The 19,898-nt window shown below is 39.6% G+C and overlaps 1 protein-coding gene across 1 annotated transcript in view; it reads right to left on the bottom strand.

The window, feature by feature from the left end:
- tmcc3 (transmembrane and coiled-coil domain family 3) overlaps positions 1-16,828 on the bottom strand; it is a 135,778-nt gene extending 118,950 nt beyond the window's left edge. Inside the window, exon 1 of the mRNA XM_080887815.1 lies at positions 16,642-16,828. Coding sequence (XP_080743941.1) covers positions 16,642-16,686 — 45 coding nt within the window. The 5' untranslated portion in view covers positions 16,687-16,828. The remainder of the gene's footprint in view (positions 1-16,641) is intronic.
- Between the last annotated feature and the right edge of the window lie 3,070 nt (positions 16,829-19,898).

Here is a 19,898-nt window from a genome sequence, read left to right as displayed (position 1 = left end):
ACACTCAACCTGGAAATCAGTGACCTGAAATCCCAGCTCTGCCCCAACAAGACCCTTCATGATTTGAAGCTAGAGTCTCTGGAGCGAGAGCTGAAAGGGGCCAAAGCTTCCTCACTTAAAATCCCACAGCAGCACAAAGAACAAAATTCCACTGCTGCAAATGAAATGCACAAATTTGAGCTTCCGAAAGAAAACGAGACTGGAGAACAGGACAAGATGGAAAAAGAGGACTCACTGCCATCCACTGCAAGGTCTCTGCAGGAGCCTCAGAAAGAAAAAGACACCACAGAACAACAGAAGATAGAAAAAGAAGAGTCAGCTGCATTTTCTGTACAGGAATCTTTGCAAAGTGTACAAGACAAACAGAAAATGCTCAATGTCAAGGTGGCTGAACTCAAGACTGAAGTCAAGAGCCTGCCAGAGAATCCGCCAAGTAAGAAGAAGAACAAGAAGAAGCGGAACTGTGCGCGTCCCCAATTTCACATAATTGGTGTCAACATCAAGTCCTAAAAATCATATTTATATACAACTAAATTGTCAGTGAACATTTGAAGCCCTCTCGGTCAAGACAGAAGGCCACCCCTTCCTGAGCCCGGTTCTGTCAGAGGTTTCTCCCTATTAAGAGGGAGTTTTTCCTCTCCACTGTCGCCAAGTGCTTGCTCATAGGGGATTTGGGGGCTTTTTTTTAACACCAACCACTGAAAAGTTCACTGACATCAAATTTAAGACTCAGCAAATATGGAAATGGATCATTCGTCATCAAGTGAGGAATCATCCATTTAAAACATGTTTGCTGAGTCATATTTAGTTGTATATAAATATGATTTCTGTCACACTAAGGCCAATCACAGACTAATTTGGACAATTGGTAAAAAATAAATAAATTGAAAAAATTGAAAAAAAGTAGTTGTGTCATTGTTTCATGTAGATTTCAAATAACATGCCATTTTATGTCAACATATTTCTGTTACATTTGTAGTGCTCGTGGTTTTATATTCTTATGATCCTGTTTGTTTGATGAGTATATCCTTCTGCCTTACTTCACATATTTACTGCTGCTTGGCTAGCTTTAGTCATGCTAGCATCAGCACGGGTAGAAACAGATACACATCAGAGACATCACATGTAGCTTGTGTTTATGTTCAGAGTGACACCTGATTTAAAAGCAGGCAGCAAAGCACTGAGCAGCATATCAGTCAGCACAGAAAACAAATGCCATAAATGTCATCAATTAGGCTGGAATAATTTGTTTCTGGTAGCTTCTATTGTAAGTGCTTTACATTTCAGCATGGCATCCTGTATGTGTCCTACACTGAGGACACTTGAAACTGGTCATTTTCTTAGAATGGAGCTAAAGATAAAAACAAAACAAAACCAAACTTTCATAAGAAATCTTTATTCTGCAGTAAGGGACATTAAAAACCTAATAATGTTATCATTAAAAATATTAAAATGTGAAGTAAGAGCAAAATGTATGTTTGATACATTCAGTCATTTCATTTCAGTAGGTAAATAGTGTAAAACATATTTGCTTATATAGGAAATATCTGTTACACAGAGTGGTGATAGCATGACTCGTTCAAGGTAACAGTGAATGAGCAACAACTGGACTTAAATACATAAATAGCCCTTTTTGAACTAGAAGTCATAGTCATACATTTCATTCACACCCAAATGCGTTGGGGACAATCGAAGGTTCAGTATCTTGCCCTTTGACGTGTGGACTGAAGCACTGATTAGTACACATAGCCACAGCTGCCCAACATAAATGATTCCATGTTGGTTAAAGACCAAATCAATCAGCTGCATATACACTGCAAAACCTCAAACTCTTATCAAGTATATTTGTCTTGTTTCTAGTCAAAATTTCTCATCACACTTAAAATACGAGAAATCAGCTACAGAGTAACATTTCAGTGAGATATAGGAACTTGTGAAAAAGTCTTGAAAACATATTGTTTTATTTTATTGTTTTATTTTTTGTACCTTTTAACATTTCACAAAGTAAACTTGTTTTGTATTATGAACACATGTTTTTGTTGGCTGGTTAGAGTTGCATGGATCGCAGATTTATCTGTTTTTTGTGAATATAAGCTGCTGACTGGTGAGCTGAAGTTTCAGCTTGGTACGTTAGTGTTCATCAGTTAATCATAAAACATATTTAGTGCTTATAACAAATATATTATGCTAAATAAAGACAGATTTTTCCACAATGTATATGATAGTAAGAGTTAGTAAACCTCTATTAAAGTCTCCCTCTGCAGTCTGTTGTTTCTTAGATTCAGCATTGAAACTGAATTTAAAACCAAACATAGATGACACTCTGTCGCCTCATCAACCACCAAGATCTCACTGCCTACAGACATTCAGTAACTCTCATTGGATAATGTTAATAAATATCTTTCACTAAATATGAACGTTTTCTACCTGTCCTTGTTTAAATTATGAAAGAAATTATTATGCCTATTTTTTACTGCAATTCCTGTAGAGTAGCTTTTATAGTGTTAATTCAGTATGTGCTACAAAATAAAAGCCTTTCCTTTACATTAGGTTTGTGGGCATTTTATTTTGAATTGTTCCAATCATGGCACTTCAAAGGAACAGCGCATCACAGGAACAGCCTGTGATGTCACAGTGCACATTCTACTGAAAACCCTATAAATAGGGGAGACGTTCAACCGACTTTAGTGGATCTCGGATGGCAGAAACACAAAGCAACCTGGTTGTTAAAACAAAGACAAGGCGGACGCAGAGAAACGCAGACGCACACGCTGACGCATCTACAATGGCAGAAGCAAAAATAGAAATGGTCATCACACCAAAACCTGAGGTTGATAAAGCCGCACAACCAAATACTAAAAAGTCTCCTGTGGCACAACCACCAAAGGAAACGGTTGTGAAACCAAAGAAACAAAAAATGCAAAAACAGAAAAGAGTGGCTGAAGAACCAAGAAGAGCAATTACTCGGGCATATGCCCGGGCTCTTCTTGAAGCTCAAAACAGCACGGCTGATGGAGCAAACCCAAAAAATGAAGAAATGCTCCCCATTTCAAATGCAAAGGAGGACATGGAGAGAGAGAGAAATGGGAAGAACCCCAGCAGACCAAACCCTGTGCCTAATGGAGGGACTTGGGAGTATCAACCCATTCCCACATTTAGACCCCCGTTTAATCCCTGGCACGAGATTGCTGCTCTCAGACACCAACTGGAAGCCTCCCAACACCATCAGAACGACCTTTACGGTAAAATGGTAGGTGCAAACAAGAGGGCCTCTTATCACCAGCTTCAGGTGAACAAACTTCGTGAAGAAATTCACGAGAACGAGAAAAATCACGAGGAAACGATCAAAGGCCTCATAGAGCAGCTGGAAGAGGCTTCTAGTAATAAGCCCTATGACATCAGTGAGACAGACACTCTCGTGAGTGACAATGAAGCTATGGTCATATTGGATGAGGTTATTGCTACCCTGCAGGACCAAATCAGCCACCCTACCACAGAGCAGTGTGTGGAGTCTGCCACTCCAACCACAGAGGCTTCACACACTGACTCTGTAGGACTGAAGTCCTCTAAGGAGGCTGAATTTGAGCTCAAATGTAGGATTCAGCAAGAGCAGATTGAGATGCTCCAGAAACAGCTCCTAGCAGCTCAAAATCAGCTTGAAGAGCAGGCCGTTAAACATAGGCAGGAGCAGGAGACACTCAACCTGGAAATCAGTGACCTGAAATCCCAGCTCTGCCCCAACAAGGCCCTTCATGATTTGAAGCTAGAGTCTCTGGAGCGAGAGCTGAAAGGGGCCAAAGCTTCCTCACTTAAAATCCCACAGCAGCACAAAGAACAAAATTCCACTGCTGCAAATGAAATGCACAAATTTGAGCTTCCGAAAGAAAACGAGACTGGACAACAGGACAAGATGGAAAAAGAGGACTCACGGCCATCCACTGCAAGGTCTCTGCAGGAGCCTCAGAAAGAAAAAGACACCACAGAACAACAGAAGATAGAAAAAGAAGAGTCAGCTGCATTTTCTGTACAGGAATCTTTGCAAAGTGTACAAGACAAACAGAAAATGCTCAATGTCAAGGTGGCTGAACTCAAGACTGAAGTCAAGAACCTGCCAGAGATTCCGCCAAGTAAGAAGAAGAACAAGAAGAAGCGGAACTGTGCGCGTCCCCAATTTCACATAATTGGTGTCAACATCAAGTCCTAAAAATCATATTTATATACAACTAAATTGTCAGTGAACATTTGAAGCCCTCTCGGTCAAGACAGAAGGCCACCCCTTCCTGAGCCCGGTTCTGTCAGAGGTTTCTCCCTATTAAGAGGGAGTTTTTCCTCTCCACTGTCGCCAAGTGCTTGCTCATAGGGGATTTGGGGGCTTTTTTTTAACACCAACCACTGAAAAGTTCACTGACATCAAATTTAAGACTCAGCAAATATGGAAATGGATCATTCGTCATCAAGTGAGGAATCATCCATTTAAAACATGTTTGCTGAGTCATATTTAGTTGTATATAAATATGATTTCTGTCACACTAAGGCCAATCACAGACTAATTTGGACAATTGGTAAAAAATAAATAAATTGAAAAAATTGAAAAAAAGTAGTTGTGTCATTGTTTCGTGTAGATTTCAAATAACATGCCATTTTATGTCAACATATTTCTGTTACATTTGTAGTGCTCGTGGTTTTATATTCTTATGATCCTGTTTGTTTGATGAGTATATCCTTCTGCCTTACTTCACATATTTACTGCTGCTTGGCTAGCTTTAGTCATGCTAGCATCAGCACGGGTAGAAACAGATACACATCAGAGACATCACATGTAGCTTGTGTTTATGTTCAGAGTGACATCTGATTTAAAAGCAGGCAGCAAAGCACTGAGCAGCATATCAGTCAGCACAGAAAACAAATGCCATAAATGTCATCAATTAGGCTGGAATAGTTTGTTTCTAGTGGCTTCTATTGTAAGTGCTTTACATTTCAGCATGGCATCCTGTATGTGTCCTACACTGAGGACACTTGAAACTGGTCATTTTCTTAGAATGGAGCTAAAGATAAAAACAAAACAAAACCAAACTTTCATAAGAAATCTTTATTCTGCAGTAAGGGACATTAAAAACCTAATAATGTTATCATTAAAAATATTAAAATGTGAAGTAAGAGCAAAATGTATGTTTGATACATTCAGTCATTTCATTTCAGTAGGTAAATAGTGTAAAACATATTTGCTTATATAGGAAATATCTGTTACACAGAGTGGTGATAGCATGACTCGTTCAAGGTAACAGTGAATGAGCAACAACTGGACTTAAATACATAAATAGCCCTTTTTGAACTAGAAGTCATAGTCATACATTTCATTCACACCTAGAGTAGCTTTTATAGTTTTAAGCTGACTGCAGCAAACTGCTGTACTGTCGAGGCTGGTCACACAGCCACAGCTTTATAAACCCTGATGCAGCTTTGTTGTATGCTGATTTGTTGTATGTATTACGCACATATGATTGTATGTGCGTAAATGGCCTAATCGATGCCGTTAGACACACAAATACAGTGGAGCACAAACATGCAACATATGCAACAGATGGTCTGCTGAATGGGCACAACAGAGATGGGGTTTTGTTTGCCTGGAGGTGAAAATAACCGGGTTATAAATCTGTCAAACCAACAGGGAAAACATAAGTGAGGTATATCAGCTGATGTTGTTTTCAACCAATTCAAAGCACTACAATACCCAGAAATATAAAGGAAAACCTTGAGATGGCATTGAGATACACTCACGGGCATTACTAGATACAGACTCTGGCTACAAATGAGTTCACAAAGGACTGTTCTCTGTATTTTCTAGGAATTCTGCTTCTTTAGAAATCCTTATCATTGTAAAACAAACAAACTAAAAACATTATCAAGAACTGTCCTCTGAAGTTGGCGGAAAAAACAATAGAAATGTTTGGACATTTTTATTTCTCCGTACCGTATAAATTTTAACTGTACAAAAAGAAGCTGTAGCTATGTTTAATTAAACAAAGAACGTGATTTACATTTTACCCTCCAACAAAAGGCTTAAGGACCAAAATAGAGGTGATGACTGTTTTTCACACTGCATATAATGCAAATGTATTTCTTGCCAGTCTGTGGAAACTGCTGCTTTATCAGCAACTTGCTTTCAACCACAAGCAGCTGTTGCTGATTCACTTGACAAATTCTGTTTAAAGTCATGCATGAATGCATGAGGGTGGTGTTTACACATGTAAACGTATATTCAAGTTTTATTGTTTTTCTAAACCATGAAAGGTACAGCTAACTTACAACCTTTACCAAGGTGAATGGTATATTTCTTAATTTTAAAAAAGATGATCCTAACCCATACCAGAGAGTAATTATTTCGCTCCTCATTTTAAAATAATAATAATCATGTGTTAGCTGTTTTCTTTTTCCCTACATACAATAAATATAAGCATCCCTCCCCTTGCCAACGACAGGTTGACCTTCCCCAGAAGAAAAATCTCCTTTTGAATAAAATGTTTTTAAACCAGGGTGGCATAAGCCAGCTAGGGCTTCCCTGTGCCTTTAAGGTTTCGTCTTTCATACTTTAGTATCATTTAAGTCCAAGAAGCACATGCTTGATTAACTGATCCTAAAGTGCCGATAGGTGTGACTGATCGTCTCTCTCTCTGTCCAGGATTTACCTTGTCTTTTCCCTGAATTGGTAAAGGAAGTGGACAGATGGAATATTTTTAACCAGTTGCTAAAACCAGATACCTGAAGATGGTGGGTTGGCCAATTAACCCAAAAACAAAAGTCAGCAGATGCGATAGTTTTAACATTGTCAGCTGGCCTCTTATATCCACTTTATGTCTCAAATTAAATGTTTTAAACATAAACTGTTAAATTTATGTTCAGAAGATTAAGCATTTTATAACATCACAGTAAATGTAACAGTTATATTTGTATGTATGTTGTTCTGCTTTTAAGTCTAATGTCATTTACAATTCTGTGTCTAAAGGTTCCTGCAGCTTCTAAAGTGGCACCACTAACAGATCAGAATTACCCAAGTTCGTTAAAATAAAATGATCCGCATGGCTGTTCTCCTTTATGTTTCATTAAAGTCTGGTAAAAAGGATTTGTGAGGTTAACCGCAAGTCAGCGACACTATGCGGACAAGAGTGTGATGAATTGAAGCGCTCAGGACCCAAATATGGATACATGGAAATGGGTTAGCCAAACTTAAACTTTAAGCAAGCCTTTAATTTTGTTTGCTGAAAGTCCATAAAGCAAAGTCCACCAGAAAAACAAACAATTCAAAAATGGCTGAAAAAAAAGAAAAGATTTTTAATAGATAGGAATGGCAGGACTACACATGCTAACACGCTGAGGGCTAATGGGAATTAGACACAGCTGGGAGAAAATGAGGTGCCCCAAATTAACACAATCACATGTGAGGGAGTAAAACTCAATATAAGACACAGAAGATAACTAACAAGCAGAATAAAACATGTACAACTAAGAATTCAATACTGAAAACACTAAGAAAATACATGAAGCCTGAAATGTAAACTGTAGACAAGAATCAAACAGAGAATATGTAATAATAAACTCAACGCGTCACGTCTACAGGAGCCAGTGAAACCTGTGCCATGAAGCACAGTTTTTGTGCTGATGTTAATGCCAGAGGAGGTTTAGAGCTCTGCAGTTACCGAGTGAGCAGAGAGTTGGTGACTCACACATCACACACAATCCCCGAGCTCAGTGAGTTCTTCATAATGAATATCAAGGAAAAGTGTTTATACACCAGAATCAAAGATTAGGAGGCGTGGCCAGCATTTTCATCAGCATGCTGTAGTTGTTAGACTTTGTTCTAATTTATAAAACAAAGACACAAGTCTGCTATGACTATGGATTAAAGAGAGGTAGTAAAAATGTTTACATATTAAAAATAAAAGCGTTTTCAGTTAACAGAGTCATCTTTACATCTTTAAAATTGCGATAAAACAGGGAAACCATTGGATCTAATGTGAAACATATATGACACATTTCTATTGCATGTCCCAGTCCTAGCTGTGTCTAATATGTTTCACATTAAATCCAAAACACGGTTACATGAGTAGATCTATCAGAATGTGTGAAAGCTTTCATAAAAGACAGCACAGCCTCTCTGAGCAAACACCCAGGCATCACAGGATGTTTGAAATAAATATCTAAAGGGTCACGCTTTCAAAGCGTGGGGCAGCTGCCACGCTTTCATGTGTGGTCCCACCTACGTCACCGCCTGCCCCACACTGCTAGAGTGTGACATTTAGGCCCCTTTGTCTTCTTCTGAGTGGTTTCAGGTCTCTCTCTGCTAATTTTTTCCCTCAGAATCAGTGACAACTGCTGTGATGTGTAGGTGTACCGAGGCAGAGTTAAAGGAACTGGAAATCACAAAGGTGTGACATTAAAGTGAGAGGTCAGCGAGAGATAAGAGGAAGGGGTTCAACAAACCGACACCTTCACTGTTATTTCTTCAAAATATCAAGTGACTCAGCTGCTAAAACCCCGACAGCAAAAAGTCTCCTTTATAAGTAGCTCTATAGATTTATTAGCTTTTTGAGCAACAGACACTTATATGATCCATTGTTTCTCAATGTTTCCTTTGCTAGCTCTGAGACACATTAAGCGAAAACATGCTAGCTTTCCATCTTTGCTTTATCTTTGAATGAAACTTAAAAGTTAAATAAATTATTGTGGGAACTCTTTGTCGTTTTTAAGTCTAGCTTCTTTACAAATCAAATTGTTACATTTCAGAGCCAAACCAGCTAATTTTGTATTTGTGATAAGCTGAACTAGCTGTTAGCTTGCGTACAGCTGATATTAGACTGGCATCAATGTTCTCAAGCAACTTCTTGTAACACATAGAAGAACGTAGGTTACTGCCGATAAGAATTTGTTATAAAAGCGCTGATTTTTTTCTCATGCTCTCTCTTTGTGCTCTCCACTAACCTGTATTTAGGTTTTATCCTTGTTCTGATGTGACCTAAAACTTAACCTATGGATTATAAGGATAAAATATTCAAAACCCAACTCAGCATAAGGTGATACAGTTCAGCATTGGCCTCCGGCATAACCATAAACCTGAATTAAAACCTTTACAGAGCAACCACAATGGATCATTTCAATGAGGGTAGGATTGTAAGCAAGAATAGAACTAAAGTGAGGGAATCTAACGCTTCTATTTTCTGCTGAAAAAATAAATTATGACAGAAGGAAGACTAAGCCTCTGTTTACACTACAAACTTTTCAGACCAGGCAGCTTGAGGCTAAAGTCAAGGACAAGGTTATATGTTAATGAAGCTGAGCACGCACACAACAGGAAACCGGTTAAAGGATGAATAAATCCTATCATATCAAGCATTCGTGTTCAAATGTGAGGAGAGGAAGTGCCCCTCAGACTTTAATGACAAACTAAATATACAGACACGCTTGTGTCTTTCATAAATCACAGCAACCGGTGAAAACATAACTTTTTTTTTATAACAATTAGGTGATTATTTTTTATAAAATAGGTGGTTGTCTTGTGGTTTAATCCTGGTATAAATGTGCGAATTTTGGTTTGTTATTGTAGAAACTGAGCAGGTGAAATACCTGTCAAAATATCCCGTCACTGTAGGAATGAAGGGTTTATGATTTTCCTTTAATTAGTCATAGGGTGTCTGAATGAACAGTAAGAGGCTGCTAACAACATTGCTTGTCCCCATGGTGATAAATTGAGCATTGCATGAACAGAAGAGATGAGGCGTAATGGACGGTGACTATGGCATGGCACCTTTCATTAGTGCGTGCACAAAAATCAGAGGATGCAGAGGAAGTAATTTGAATAAAAGCTTGTCAGTGAAGGTCATTATCATCAGGAGAGTTGAACACAAACAGCTCCGGTCTAATCAGTGTCTGATGAGGCCATGTTCAGTTTGTGGAAGTCTGCTGCCTCCCTCATCTCCTGGTTTTATTAGTGAGGGAACACAGAGGTGAGACATTCTTCTTTATAACGTCGCTTCACTTTGTTGAGGTTTTCATTTATGGCCCGCAGTCTTAAGATCCCACAAGAACATTTCAATCAGGCTGAGTTCTGGACTTTTGCTGGGCTACTGCAACACCTTGATTATTTTCTTTATCAGTAATTCTGTTGCAGATTTGCTGCTGTACTTGGAATCTTTGTCCCATTGGATGACCAAATTTAGGCCAAGCTTTAGCTGTCAGACAGATGTCCTCACATTTGACTCCAGAGCACTTTGGTACAGAGGAGGAGTTTGTGATTGACTCAATGACTGCGAGGTGCACAGGTCCTGCGGCTGCAAAACAAGCCCAAATCATTACACCTCCACCACTGTGCTTCACTGTTGGTACGAGGTGTGTGGGCTAACATGCTGTGGATATTGTTCTGGAAGCCTTTGTTGGGATGCAGCTTTGCATACTTAAGTCTAGCTGGCATGTTCTTTCTAAAGGTAAGAGGCTTTCTCTTGGTAGTCGTTCAAAATAAGCAACACTTGTCGAGTCGTTTGTATAGTTTCTTTAAGAACTTTAACATTTAACTGAGGCCTGTAGAGTCTGAGGTGTAGCACTTGGGTTTTTCTGTATCTCTGAGTATTGTATGGTCATTGATCTTGGGGTCAATTTACTGGCCTTATAAAACTTCCCCAGACCACAAAACCTAAAGAGGGTGTACTTTCTTTTTACCGTGACTGTGGGAAGTTAGACATTTTCTGCAGCAGTTGGTGGGGACCAAAAGTAGAGCTAAAAGTGAGATACTGTAACTAATACTGTAACTAAAAACTTTATATTACCCACAAGCTTCCACGGACATTCTTAAACTTCACAACAATATATTAGGCCTCAGGGGACACGTGTACCTGGGCTGGCTAAGCATTCGACCTTGACCTTCATTGTAATTTGACCTTGAAACCATTTCGAGTAATCCCAAAAGGTTGATTCTATTCATCTGGAAATAGCGTTTTCAGTGGGAGAAACATTTCATCACTTATCCACAGCTTCACTGTGCTAATGTGAAATCCCTCAGTCAGAACATGGTATATCATCTTTAGATGGAAACTAGTGAACTCTAACTTTTCATGGATGCCTGGATGTTTAACTTCATATACTGTATTACACCTGATAGAGCAGCCACACTGACCATTTTATTACAGATGAAACGATGTAGACAGTTTGTAACTCCAAGTGTTGCCACAGTGTTTCTTTTTCTTTGGGACATGAAGCGAAGTTTGGACCCAGAAACAGCTAATGACATCAGACTTAAAGACTGGATAATTAAAACATTCTGATGTCAGGATGTTGTAATAAAAACATCATAAAATATCAAAGTATTAGTACAGCCCTCATTCTTAGGGGGATTTACACTCTTTGAATACTCTTCTTCAGTGCTATTTTAAATAATTCTCATTATTTATGCTCCTGCTCTTTTTATTGGCACACTCTTACACCTTCCTTTTGGCCTCTTGCATCAGCTTAGTTTAGCTTGTTATCGCTTTCTGTTTTGCACTACGGTGCTTTTGAAGCTAATGGGAATCTTGCAAGTTTAGCCATTTAAAAAAATTTTTTTTAATTGTTAGTTGTAGCCACTAACAGTGTAGCAGGCAAAGACAAAGACACACATGCATAAACGCACACACAACTCTTTGTACCGAAACCCTCACAGACACTTAACCTCAGCTGATTCACCTCGAGGATATGCATTTTTTGTCTTTAATGAATTCAGTTCCTGATCTCGTACTGGCTTCTAACCAGCTGCTGGCAAGTCAACACAGTAAGCGCTACGTGGAGCAACGAGCATTCTCAGAAATTTATATCATGAGGACTGACAGTTTTCAGGCAGATGCGAGATTGTGAGTAATGGTGAAGATGTGGGCTTTTGTTCACTACATGCTAGACACGCTGAATAAACTCTATAAAATTGTCTGGGTGCAAAAATAAAATGTAATTAGCGTGAGAGGAAAATGTGAGTCATAATGAGACTAGAAGCAAATGGAAACATTAAATATCAAAAACGAACAGAAGTTTTTTTCGTTCTCGAGCCTGCCCTTTAGTGCGACTAGTCCTGTTAATGATTTATCTCATTACAGCCTCTTTTAGATTATTTAAATGTTATTTTTTTAATCTTTAAAAGACAGCAGAAGTAAAAGTGCATTGTACCTTGTACTTGTGACATGTGCAATGACAATAAAGTTGAATTCTATTCTATTCTATTCTATTCTAAAAGTTGTTTCAGTCCATGTGTTCGCTTGGTTTTAATGGCATCATAACCTCGATGTAAGTATAAATTACAGTACAGACGTGCAGGAGATGCAGTATAGTCGTGGCTGTGTGGACCCTGTAACCCCAGTCCCAGCGAGACACCGTTGTCCATTTATGAGTCCTTCATAAAGATCGTAATCATAAGAATCAGACTTTGACCCTTCACCTGGAGCCACTTTGCCCTGGGAGGGCCTACTGGGGCAAATAGGCCTCAGGGGCATACATAAACCTCTCCATCTTTTTAAGGCGCCTATTCATGGACGATTCATGATGAGGGTTCCTCCTTGTCATGGTGCTCCAAATACCAAAGGTTGGAGCAGTTGCATGTATTCAAGTCTTCCCCCGCAATTGCCCCACTTTCTCCTTGCTTTCCTGTCTACTCTCTGCACCGTACTGCCAAATAAAGACTATAAATAGAATTAAACAAAAGAAAATCATCCCACAACACTGAAATTTAGAACGGAAACTGTAACACTTTGATAAGAGATGACTGTACTGTACTGGATGTTATCTGAGGAGAAAGCAAAACTTAATTATGGCAAAAGCCTTCAGCTTGTCCTTCACAACAAAACGAATTTGTTCCAGGTGGCATGTGCCAGAAACATCATTATGGTGAGAGTATAATGAATTAAAACAGTCAAGGTATGAGGACACCAAAGCATTCATCCATCCTTCAACTCCTTTGTCTTGTTTTTGCAAATTCAAATCATCAAATTGTAAATGTGATATCAAGAGGCATCTTTGTGCTTCATGACTTGTGGCTCGATTTGACCCCATACATTAAGGAACTTCAGGAAGGAAACTATTTTCGCATATTTTCTGTAGATGATGATTTTGCTCACTTTTTCAAAACTTTGTCTTTGTGAATTTGAATCATACAGCTTCGACTGCCCATAATTGGCAACCATAAGCTTGATTGTTGATGAATCAGGAGAATAATGGCAGAATAATTGCACAGACATGTTTAAAGTCCAGTGGCCCCTGTGATTAACCTGTATGTTGGCTTTCCTGTCTGGAGGTTGGCATCAGCGTGTATTGGATAGATCTTGTTCAAAGTCCTAAGCTGACATAGAAGGGGGTCAATTAGCCTGCAGTTCTGTTTGTGTTTTTGATGTTAAAACAACAATAAAGCAATCTCATGAAGGTGCCGTCATTAAAAACCTCAAAGAACCACCTGATGCTCAAAGGTCAACTTGCCATCGAGCACAGCGTGACAGCATTTGTACTACTGCTTAAACTCCACAGCCGAGAGAATCATAATATCTACGAGCATCTCTCCAAGAAGCAGCACTACACCACTCTGAAACCTCTGCAGGGTCTTTATTGCTCAGCAGAAACACAATTACTGAGTCATCTGTACACTTAGAAGTATGGTGCCTCATGAATTGGGCACCTGTTAGTGTACAACACAAATAAAACACACCCCTGAAACCATCAGGTGGATTTACTTCATTATATCAAACACGTAGAGGTTTGGGCCTGCAGGTGTAGGGTGTTTTTGGGCACCTCCTGGCATTTTCTCCTCTCTTTGACATAAACTCTGACATAAACATTTATGTGAGTCTGTGACTGTGTGCATGCGGTATATACACAATTATATATACACAGATATACAACATACAGCTGTAATGGCTGGTTAAATGCATGTATTTCTGGAGGCAGATGGGTCTGCCTATCGTGCACTAAATCAAAAATGCATTTCACTTTAGAATATTTTATCTTGTGCTGATAAAAATAGCAGTGCTATTGTACAATAATGTTATTTTTTAATTCAATTTCTGCAGTTCTTCCTGGTCATTCTGGAAGTCTGGACTCCCAAATATAACTAAATATTTATAATTTGAATTGTTTTAATATTTAAAAAATGTTATTTATTTAGAAACAATTTCTGATGGCAGCAAATTTGAAAAGATGGTCAGGAAACATGAAAAACTGCCCGTGGAGTCCGGTCAGAGGGAGTTATACTGACAGCTGCAGACGGCTGAATAGTAATTTGGCTCAAAGTCTTTTCTCCTCGGTGCTGCCGTGCCCATGCCTGCCTGTCTGACTGACTGACTTCATATTTGTGGAAACAACACACTAAACAGCTTTATCTGAGAAACACTGCAGTCCTGCCTGCTTTTGTACTTACTTGGTGATGTATGAAACGTTACTGCCATGCATAAAAGTTTTAGACTTGCGCTCCTTTACATTAATCTGAGAACACATTACATATTGGCATCTATTGGGCAGCAATACAGAAAAACATCTGGCATCCAGCAGTTTTCAGTCTTCACCAAGACTGTGATAAAGATTCTTAGTCATTTATACACCTCACTGCATTTAATTATTTGCTATTATTAATCTATGTCTCTCTTCCACAGCATGTCTTTGTCCTGTCTTCATCCACTCACCCCCAACTCGACCCTCCCTGAGCCTGGTTCTGATGGAGGTTTCTTCCTGTAAAAGGGAGTTTTTCTTTCCCACTGTTGCCAAAGCGATTGCATAGGGAGTCATATGATTGTTGGGGTTTTTCCTGTTTTCTTTGTATCATTGTAGGGTCTTTCCCTTACAACATAAAGTGCCTTGAGGCAACTGTTGTTGTGATTTGGGGCTGTACAAATAAAACTGAATTAGATTTTTATGTGGGGTTCAATTTACTAAGGCACTGAATAAAAATTACATTTTAGTCAATTTATTTGACTAAAATGGAATTTGATAATGTTTCATTCAAGCGTTATCAAATGGCTAGATTGCTTTGTTGTACTTATGTTCATAGATTAAGATCGGTCATAATTAGGTCATTCTGCAGAACAAATGATCACAAGCACAGCAGTAAATCTAATGTCAGATCTCGACCTAATTGAAACACTGTGGTTGGACCTGAGTGCTGTACATAAACAAAAACCTACAAACCTCAATGAACTGAATCAACACTCCTCCACAACAATGTGAGACTGATACGATCATACAGAAAACGATTACTTCAATTTACTTCAAGTTATTCCTGCTAAAGGTGGTTCTACAAGCACCTGAATCGCAGGCTGTAGTTATTCATTTTGGTTTAATTTTAGTTGAAACTGACTGGCACAGTGTAATATGTCTTGTGTTTTTGTTCCTTTCAGGTTGCGTTTAACAAATTCTGAGACCTGATATAGACCAAATACGCACGCAACAAAAACTACATAGTGTTGCTTTAAGTGCACGTAAGGATGAAGGTTAAAAAGACATTTCTTGCTATGATGTCCTTTGAGATGTTCCCTCTGTTATGGGGTTAAAACACAGCGAGAGAGCAGGAGGAAGACAAGGCGAAGCACTAAGATAAGGTCTTGAATGCTTTAGACACTGCTGGTTACCATGGTAAATGGATGGAAGTCTCTACATTTCTCAGGCTTCGCACACATACTGCACACAGAGGGTTTGACAACGTATCACGCATGCATAAGTTGTGAAAACACAGGCGATAGCTGATTATAGACTTGTTGCTGAAGGTTTTTGCAGCGCTGAGACCTCGATGAGAATGACAGATAAAAACTACCAGCTTCTTCCCTCTACTGTTTCCTTGTTGGTCATCTGATGGAGGCTGTTAGCCTGACAGGACAGGAAGAGGCTCATTGTGGTGGAAGTGGTTACATAAGATCTTTTTTTTTAATGCATTTGTGTTGTGCATATACTGGCACAATGAGGCACATAATGCATGTGCACACATAAAACACACAGTGTCAGCACAATAAAAGCAGCCAAAAGCACAGCGCCCTTCCAGGGATACGCTCTGGGACGCTTTTCTCACAGCCACAGAGTTCAGCAACCGGACATTTTGATAGAGCAGCTGAGATTGTGATGGACAGATAGAGACAGGAGGAACAGAAACAGAAAACTTCACGGTTGACTTCTTTTAGAACAATCATGAAAGAAAGAAAGCGAAAATAAAAACAGCTCAGGCAGTTTTAATACGTGTGCATAGCCAGTGTTTTGGTGTAGGCATTCCTCAGATGTTATTCAAGCTCCTAAGGCCAATCACATGTTGACGCTCAGAGAGAAACGTGGTGAAACTTGTCTCACTCGACCTCAGACTGTTAAAAATCAACTTCCTTGGTTATGTTTAGTGGGAAATGCCAATGTAATCACAACACAGCATAAGATAAAAAAAAATCTTCTTCCCCTGCCTACAGGAATATCAAGTTCTTACTATACATCAGAGCACATTTCATTCATAAATGAATGCTTTTATCTTTGTGTGCCTGAGCTGCTGTGAATATCAAGTGATTGCAGGCGACTTCACGTAAACAAAATAAGAAGCGACTTTTTCATCTCTCATCAAGCCGACAACAAGATAATCAACATTCAGTCAGATTTTAGAGTGAAATAAAGTTCAAAAGCTACCTCTGTCACATAGATGAGTGGAATATCACTGTAGTTCTTCCTCATGTCTCCTCTTCCTCACACCCTGAGGTCAAAGTGCATTCCAGCGTGGTTTTCAGGAGACCTCTGAAATCACCACAGAGCTCTGTCTGGCTCTTTGAAGTTTTACGACTCCCCTCTAAGAGGAGGCAGTAGTGTGTGTGCCTGTCTGTCGACTTCTGTGTGCAATGCAACTGTCTTATTGTGAAATCTAGTGCTTCCTGTCTCAGCAGAGCTGTCAGAGCTCCACCAGCACTGCACTCACTCCTCCTGAGCTGCCCTGTTCTTTTACTCTCCTCACACACTTGTGCCTTTCAGGCGGAAAAGCCACCTTAAAAGGCATGAGGGAGCCTGAGTAGGAATTGTCCTGATCCTTATCGGCCACCCTCCACCGGCCGGGACACACTTTGCACACATTAACAACAACAACAGCAATTCTCCACTGCCAGTCAAAAGGGAAGAAGCAGAGGATTATGTGATGAGGAGGGACTGAGATAGGGACAGCCTTGGAGAGAGGGAGGGAGGTTTAAGGGAATGAAAGAGTGTGGGAATGCTGAGTTAATGCAGGAATCTCCTGCTCCCTGAGGGTGAACGCACTCTACAGGACAGAGACTCTGACAGCACTGCTAATCTGCAGCGTCAGATAACAGCCTCTGTGTGTGTGTGTTTGTGTGTGCTGGACTTTGCACCCGCTCCCACTCAAACTACACACATAGAGGACAATAAACAGGGCATATTTATTATCTCTTTATTGTTATTATTAACAATTCCACTGAAGAGTGAGGAATTTTAGTAATATCTGCTTGCTAATGTCTCAGGGCTATAATCCTCATATCCTTCTGAATACCTTTAAACGATGACGCTGGTGACACTTTTCCACAGTGTAAACCAACAATGATTTAATGCAGTCAGTATAACGTCCAGAGCATAAACTGTTTATAAAAGAGGAGAGTAATCGCCCTGACGTTACGCACTGGCTGATTGGCTCAACCATGAGCCAATAAAAGAGAGCCAATCTACTTCCCTATTTGTACAGATATTGGGGCAATTGCAAAATAGCACGAGTAATAAATATATAAAATATGCATTTGCATGCTTGCTGATTGGTTCAGTAAATTTTACCACCATAGACAATGTAAAAGATGAAGGCAGCTACAATGATGTCATCCAGTGCATTTAAAAGGCTAAAAGTCTGAATTTTGATGCTTTTTTGGAGGCAGGTGATTTTGTATATGGAGGAAGGAGCTAACTCTTGCAAGAATGAAAAACAAGCTGCAAAGTGTCACAATCCTGGCATTTACTTGAACTGTCAAGTTGAACCCCAAACCTGCAAGAAGCAATACCTTCCTGAAACACACCTGCCTGTCCGCTCTCCATCACTGTTCCTTCAGTTGTTCTGGCTGCTGACCTTTTTATATTTTATTTTTATTTCTCCTGTGTAGAGACTTGCTTCAAGTGGCCACTGAAGGAACTGCAGATTTTGGCACTTTTGCATTGCCTTATTTTTCCTTTGTCTGAGGTTACAGCTTATTGCTTGCTTTATGATCATTTGGGTCATTTTGAATCTGTGCAAAGGGGCATGAGGGCCGGGCTGCGCAGATATGCTTGTGTGCAGTTTACCAAGGAGACCAAGCAGCCCACACACCTGTTTTTTGTCACACTGCCCCCAGGGGACGGTAAACAGCTAAAACATTAAAGCTGCTCAAAGGCTGTGCATAGAAGCAACACGGAACAATTTCCCACATACTCCAGAGACTTTATTCCACTGTGTCTGTGAAGCTCTGCTGCTATTATAATGAACCAGGCTTCACTGAAGGGCATGCTGCTTCATTACTATGGAAAATACACAGTAGTTTTTAGTAAAACTGCTCACTAGATCGCAAAATGTTCATTAAAACAACTCACCAACATTGCAATATCTATTTAAGTGACATTTATTACAATTATTAAGCCAAACATTGGATCGGCAGTTATATTTGATTTTGGTACCATCTGGAACAAAATGTCCTTCTGCAAATATGAACCTTTTTATTTATTTGAAAAAACCTGGACATGCAGTTTCACGTCTCAGAAACTAGAAATTGAGGTCATGACACACAAGTACCAAACATTGGCAGAAGGAAATACTTTCCAAGTTGTGTGCTCCTAACACAACCTTTACAGGAGTCCTATTATTCTGTACCTCGTTTTCTCTCATACATGCGCTGCCAGGTTGTGGCTGTGGTTCAGCTGCACAGGGTCATCTACCATCTACTGAGTGGGAGGTCAGAAGTTTGATCCCTTGTATCCCTGGGCGAAATACTGAACCCCACGTTGGCCATGATGCATCCATCTGTCACCTCTGTTAAAGCAGGCGGCATGGAGATGAGGGAGTGAGGACCCAAATGCAGACAACGGAGATGGAGGTGGATATTAACAGAACCTAAGCCTTAATTTTACACGAACAGAAGAATAAAAGCAAAGACTGACTAACACAGAGCTAACAAAACCTATACTGGGAAAACTAAACACTACATGACAGCTTAACAACAAACAAGAAACCTAAAAAGCTGGAAACACAAGGACAACAAAAGAAAAGGAAATGCAAAAAAACGATTACAGAGAGAAGACAGAGGACTAAATACACAAGAGGGTAACGAAGGAACACTCTGGCACTAATCTCACACACACACACACACACACAAGACAGGGAGGAAGCAAAACAGAATGCACAAACACAGGACACAGGACTGTCAAAGTAAAACAGGAAACCAGAAAAAACTAGATGCAACACGGAGCACACAAGGGAGGCATAGAAACAAAACCTAAACACTAGAAATCCCCAAAATTCAGAATACGAATAATCAAAAACATAAACATTGGATCACTAGACACAGGACCATGACACCATCAGAGTGCTCATGGGTAATGAGAGGACTCAAGGACAAATGTTTCAAATAATGAGTTCAGTTTAAAGTTCAGATTTAAGACTTTCTACTCTTGGCTCTGTGTGGTGTCAGTAAGAGTGGTCATATCAACTAGAGACAGTTAAGCATGTTTAGTGTACTGACCTCCTTTCTTATGTCTCCATGTTCATATTTTGCTAGTGTCTACAGAGTCCCTCCATCTTATCGTTGTCTTCATCGTTTCTACTTCCTGTTTTACTTTGGTAACTGCGTTTCTTCGACCTCCCCTTTGCCCATCCATCCATTTTCTCCTTATCAAATTCAGGGTCAGGAAGCCTATCCCATCTGCCGCTG

This window comes from Rhamphochromis sp. 'chilingali' (assembly GCF_963969265.1).
Source record: "Rhamphochromis sp. 'chilingali' genome assembly, chromosome: 7".
In the NCBI taxonomy this organism is placed as follows: Eukaryota; Metazoa; Chordata; class Actinopteri; order Cichliformes; family Cichlidae; genus Rhamphochromis; species Rhamphochromis sp. 'chilingali'.
The sequence above is the reverse complement of the archived record's forward strand: the minus strand, read 5'-3'. Positions and strand labels throughout refer to the sequence as shown.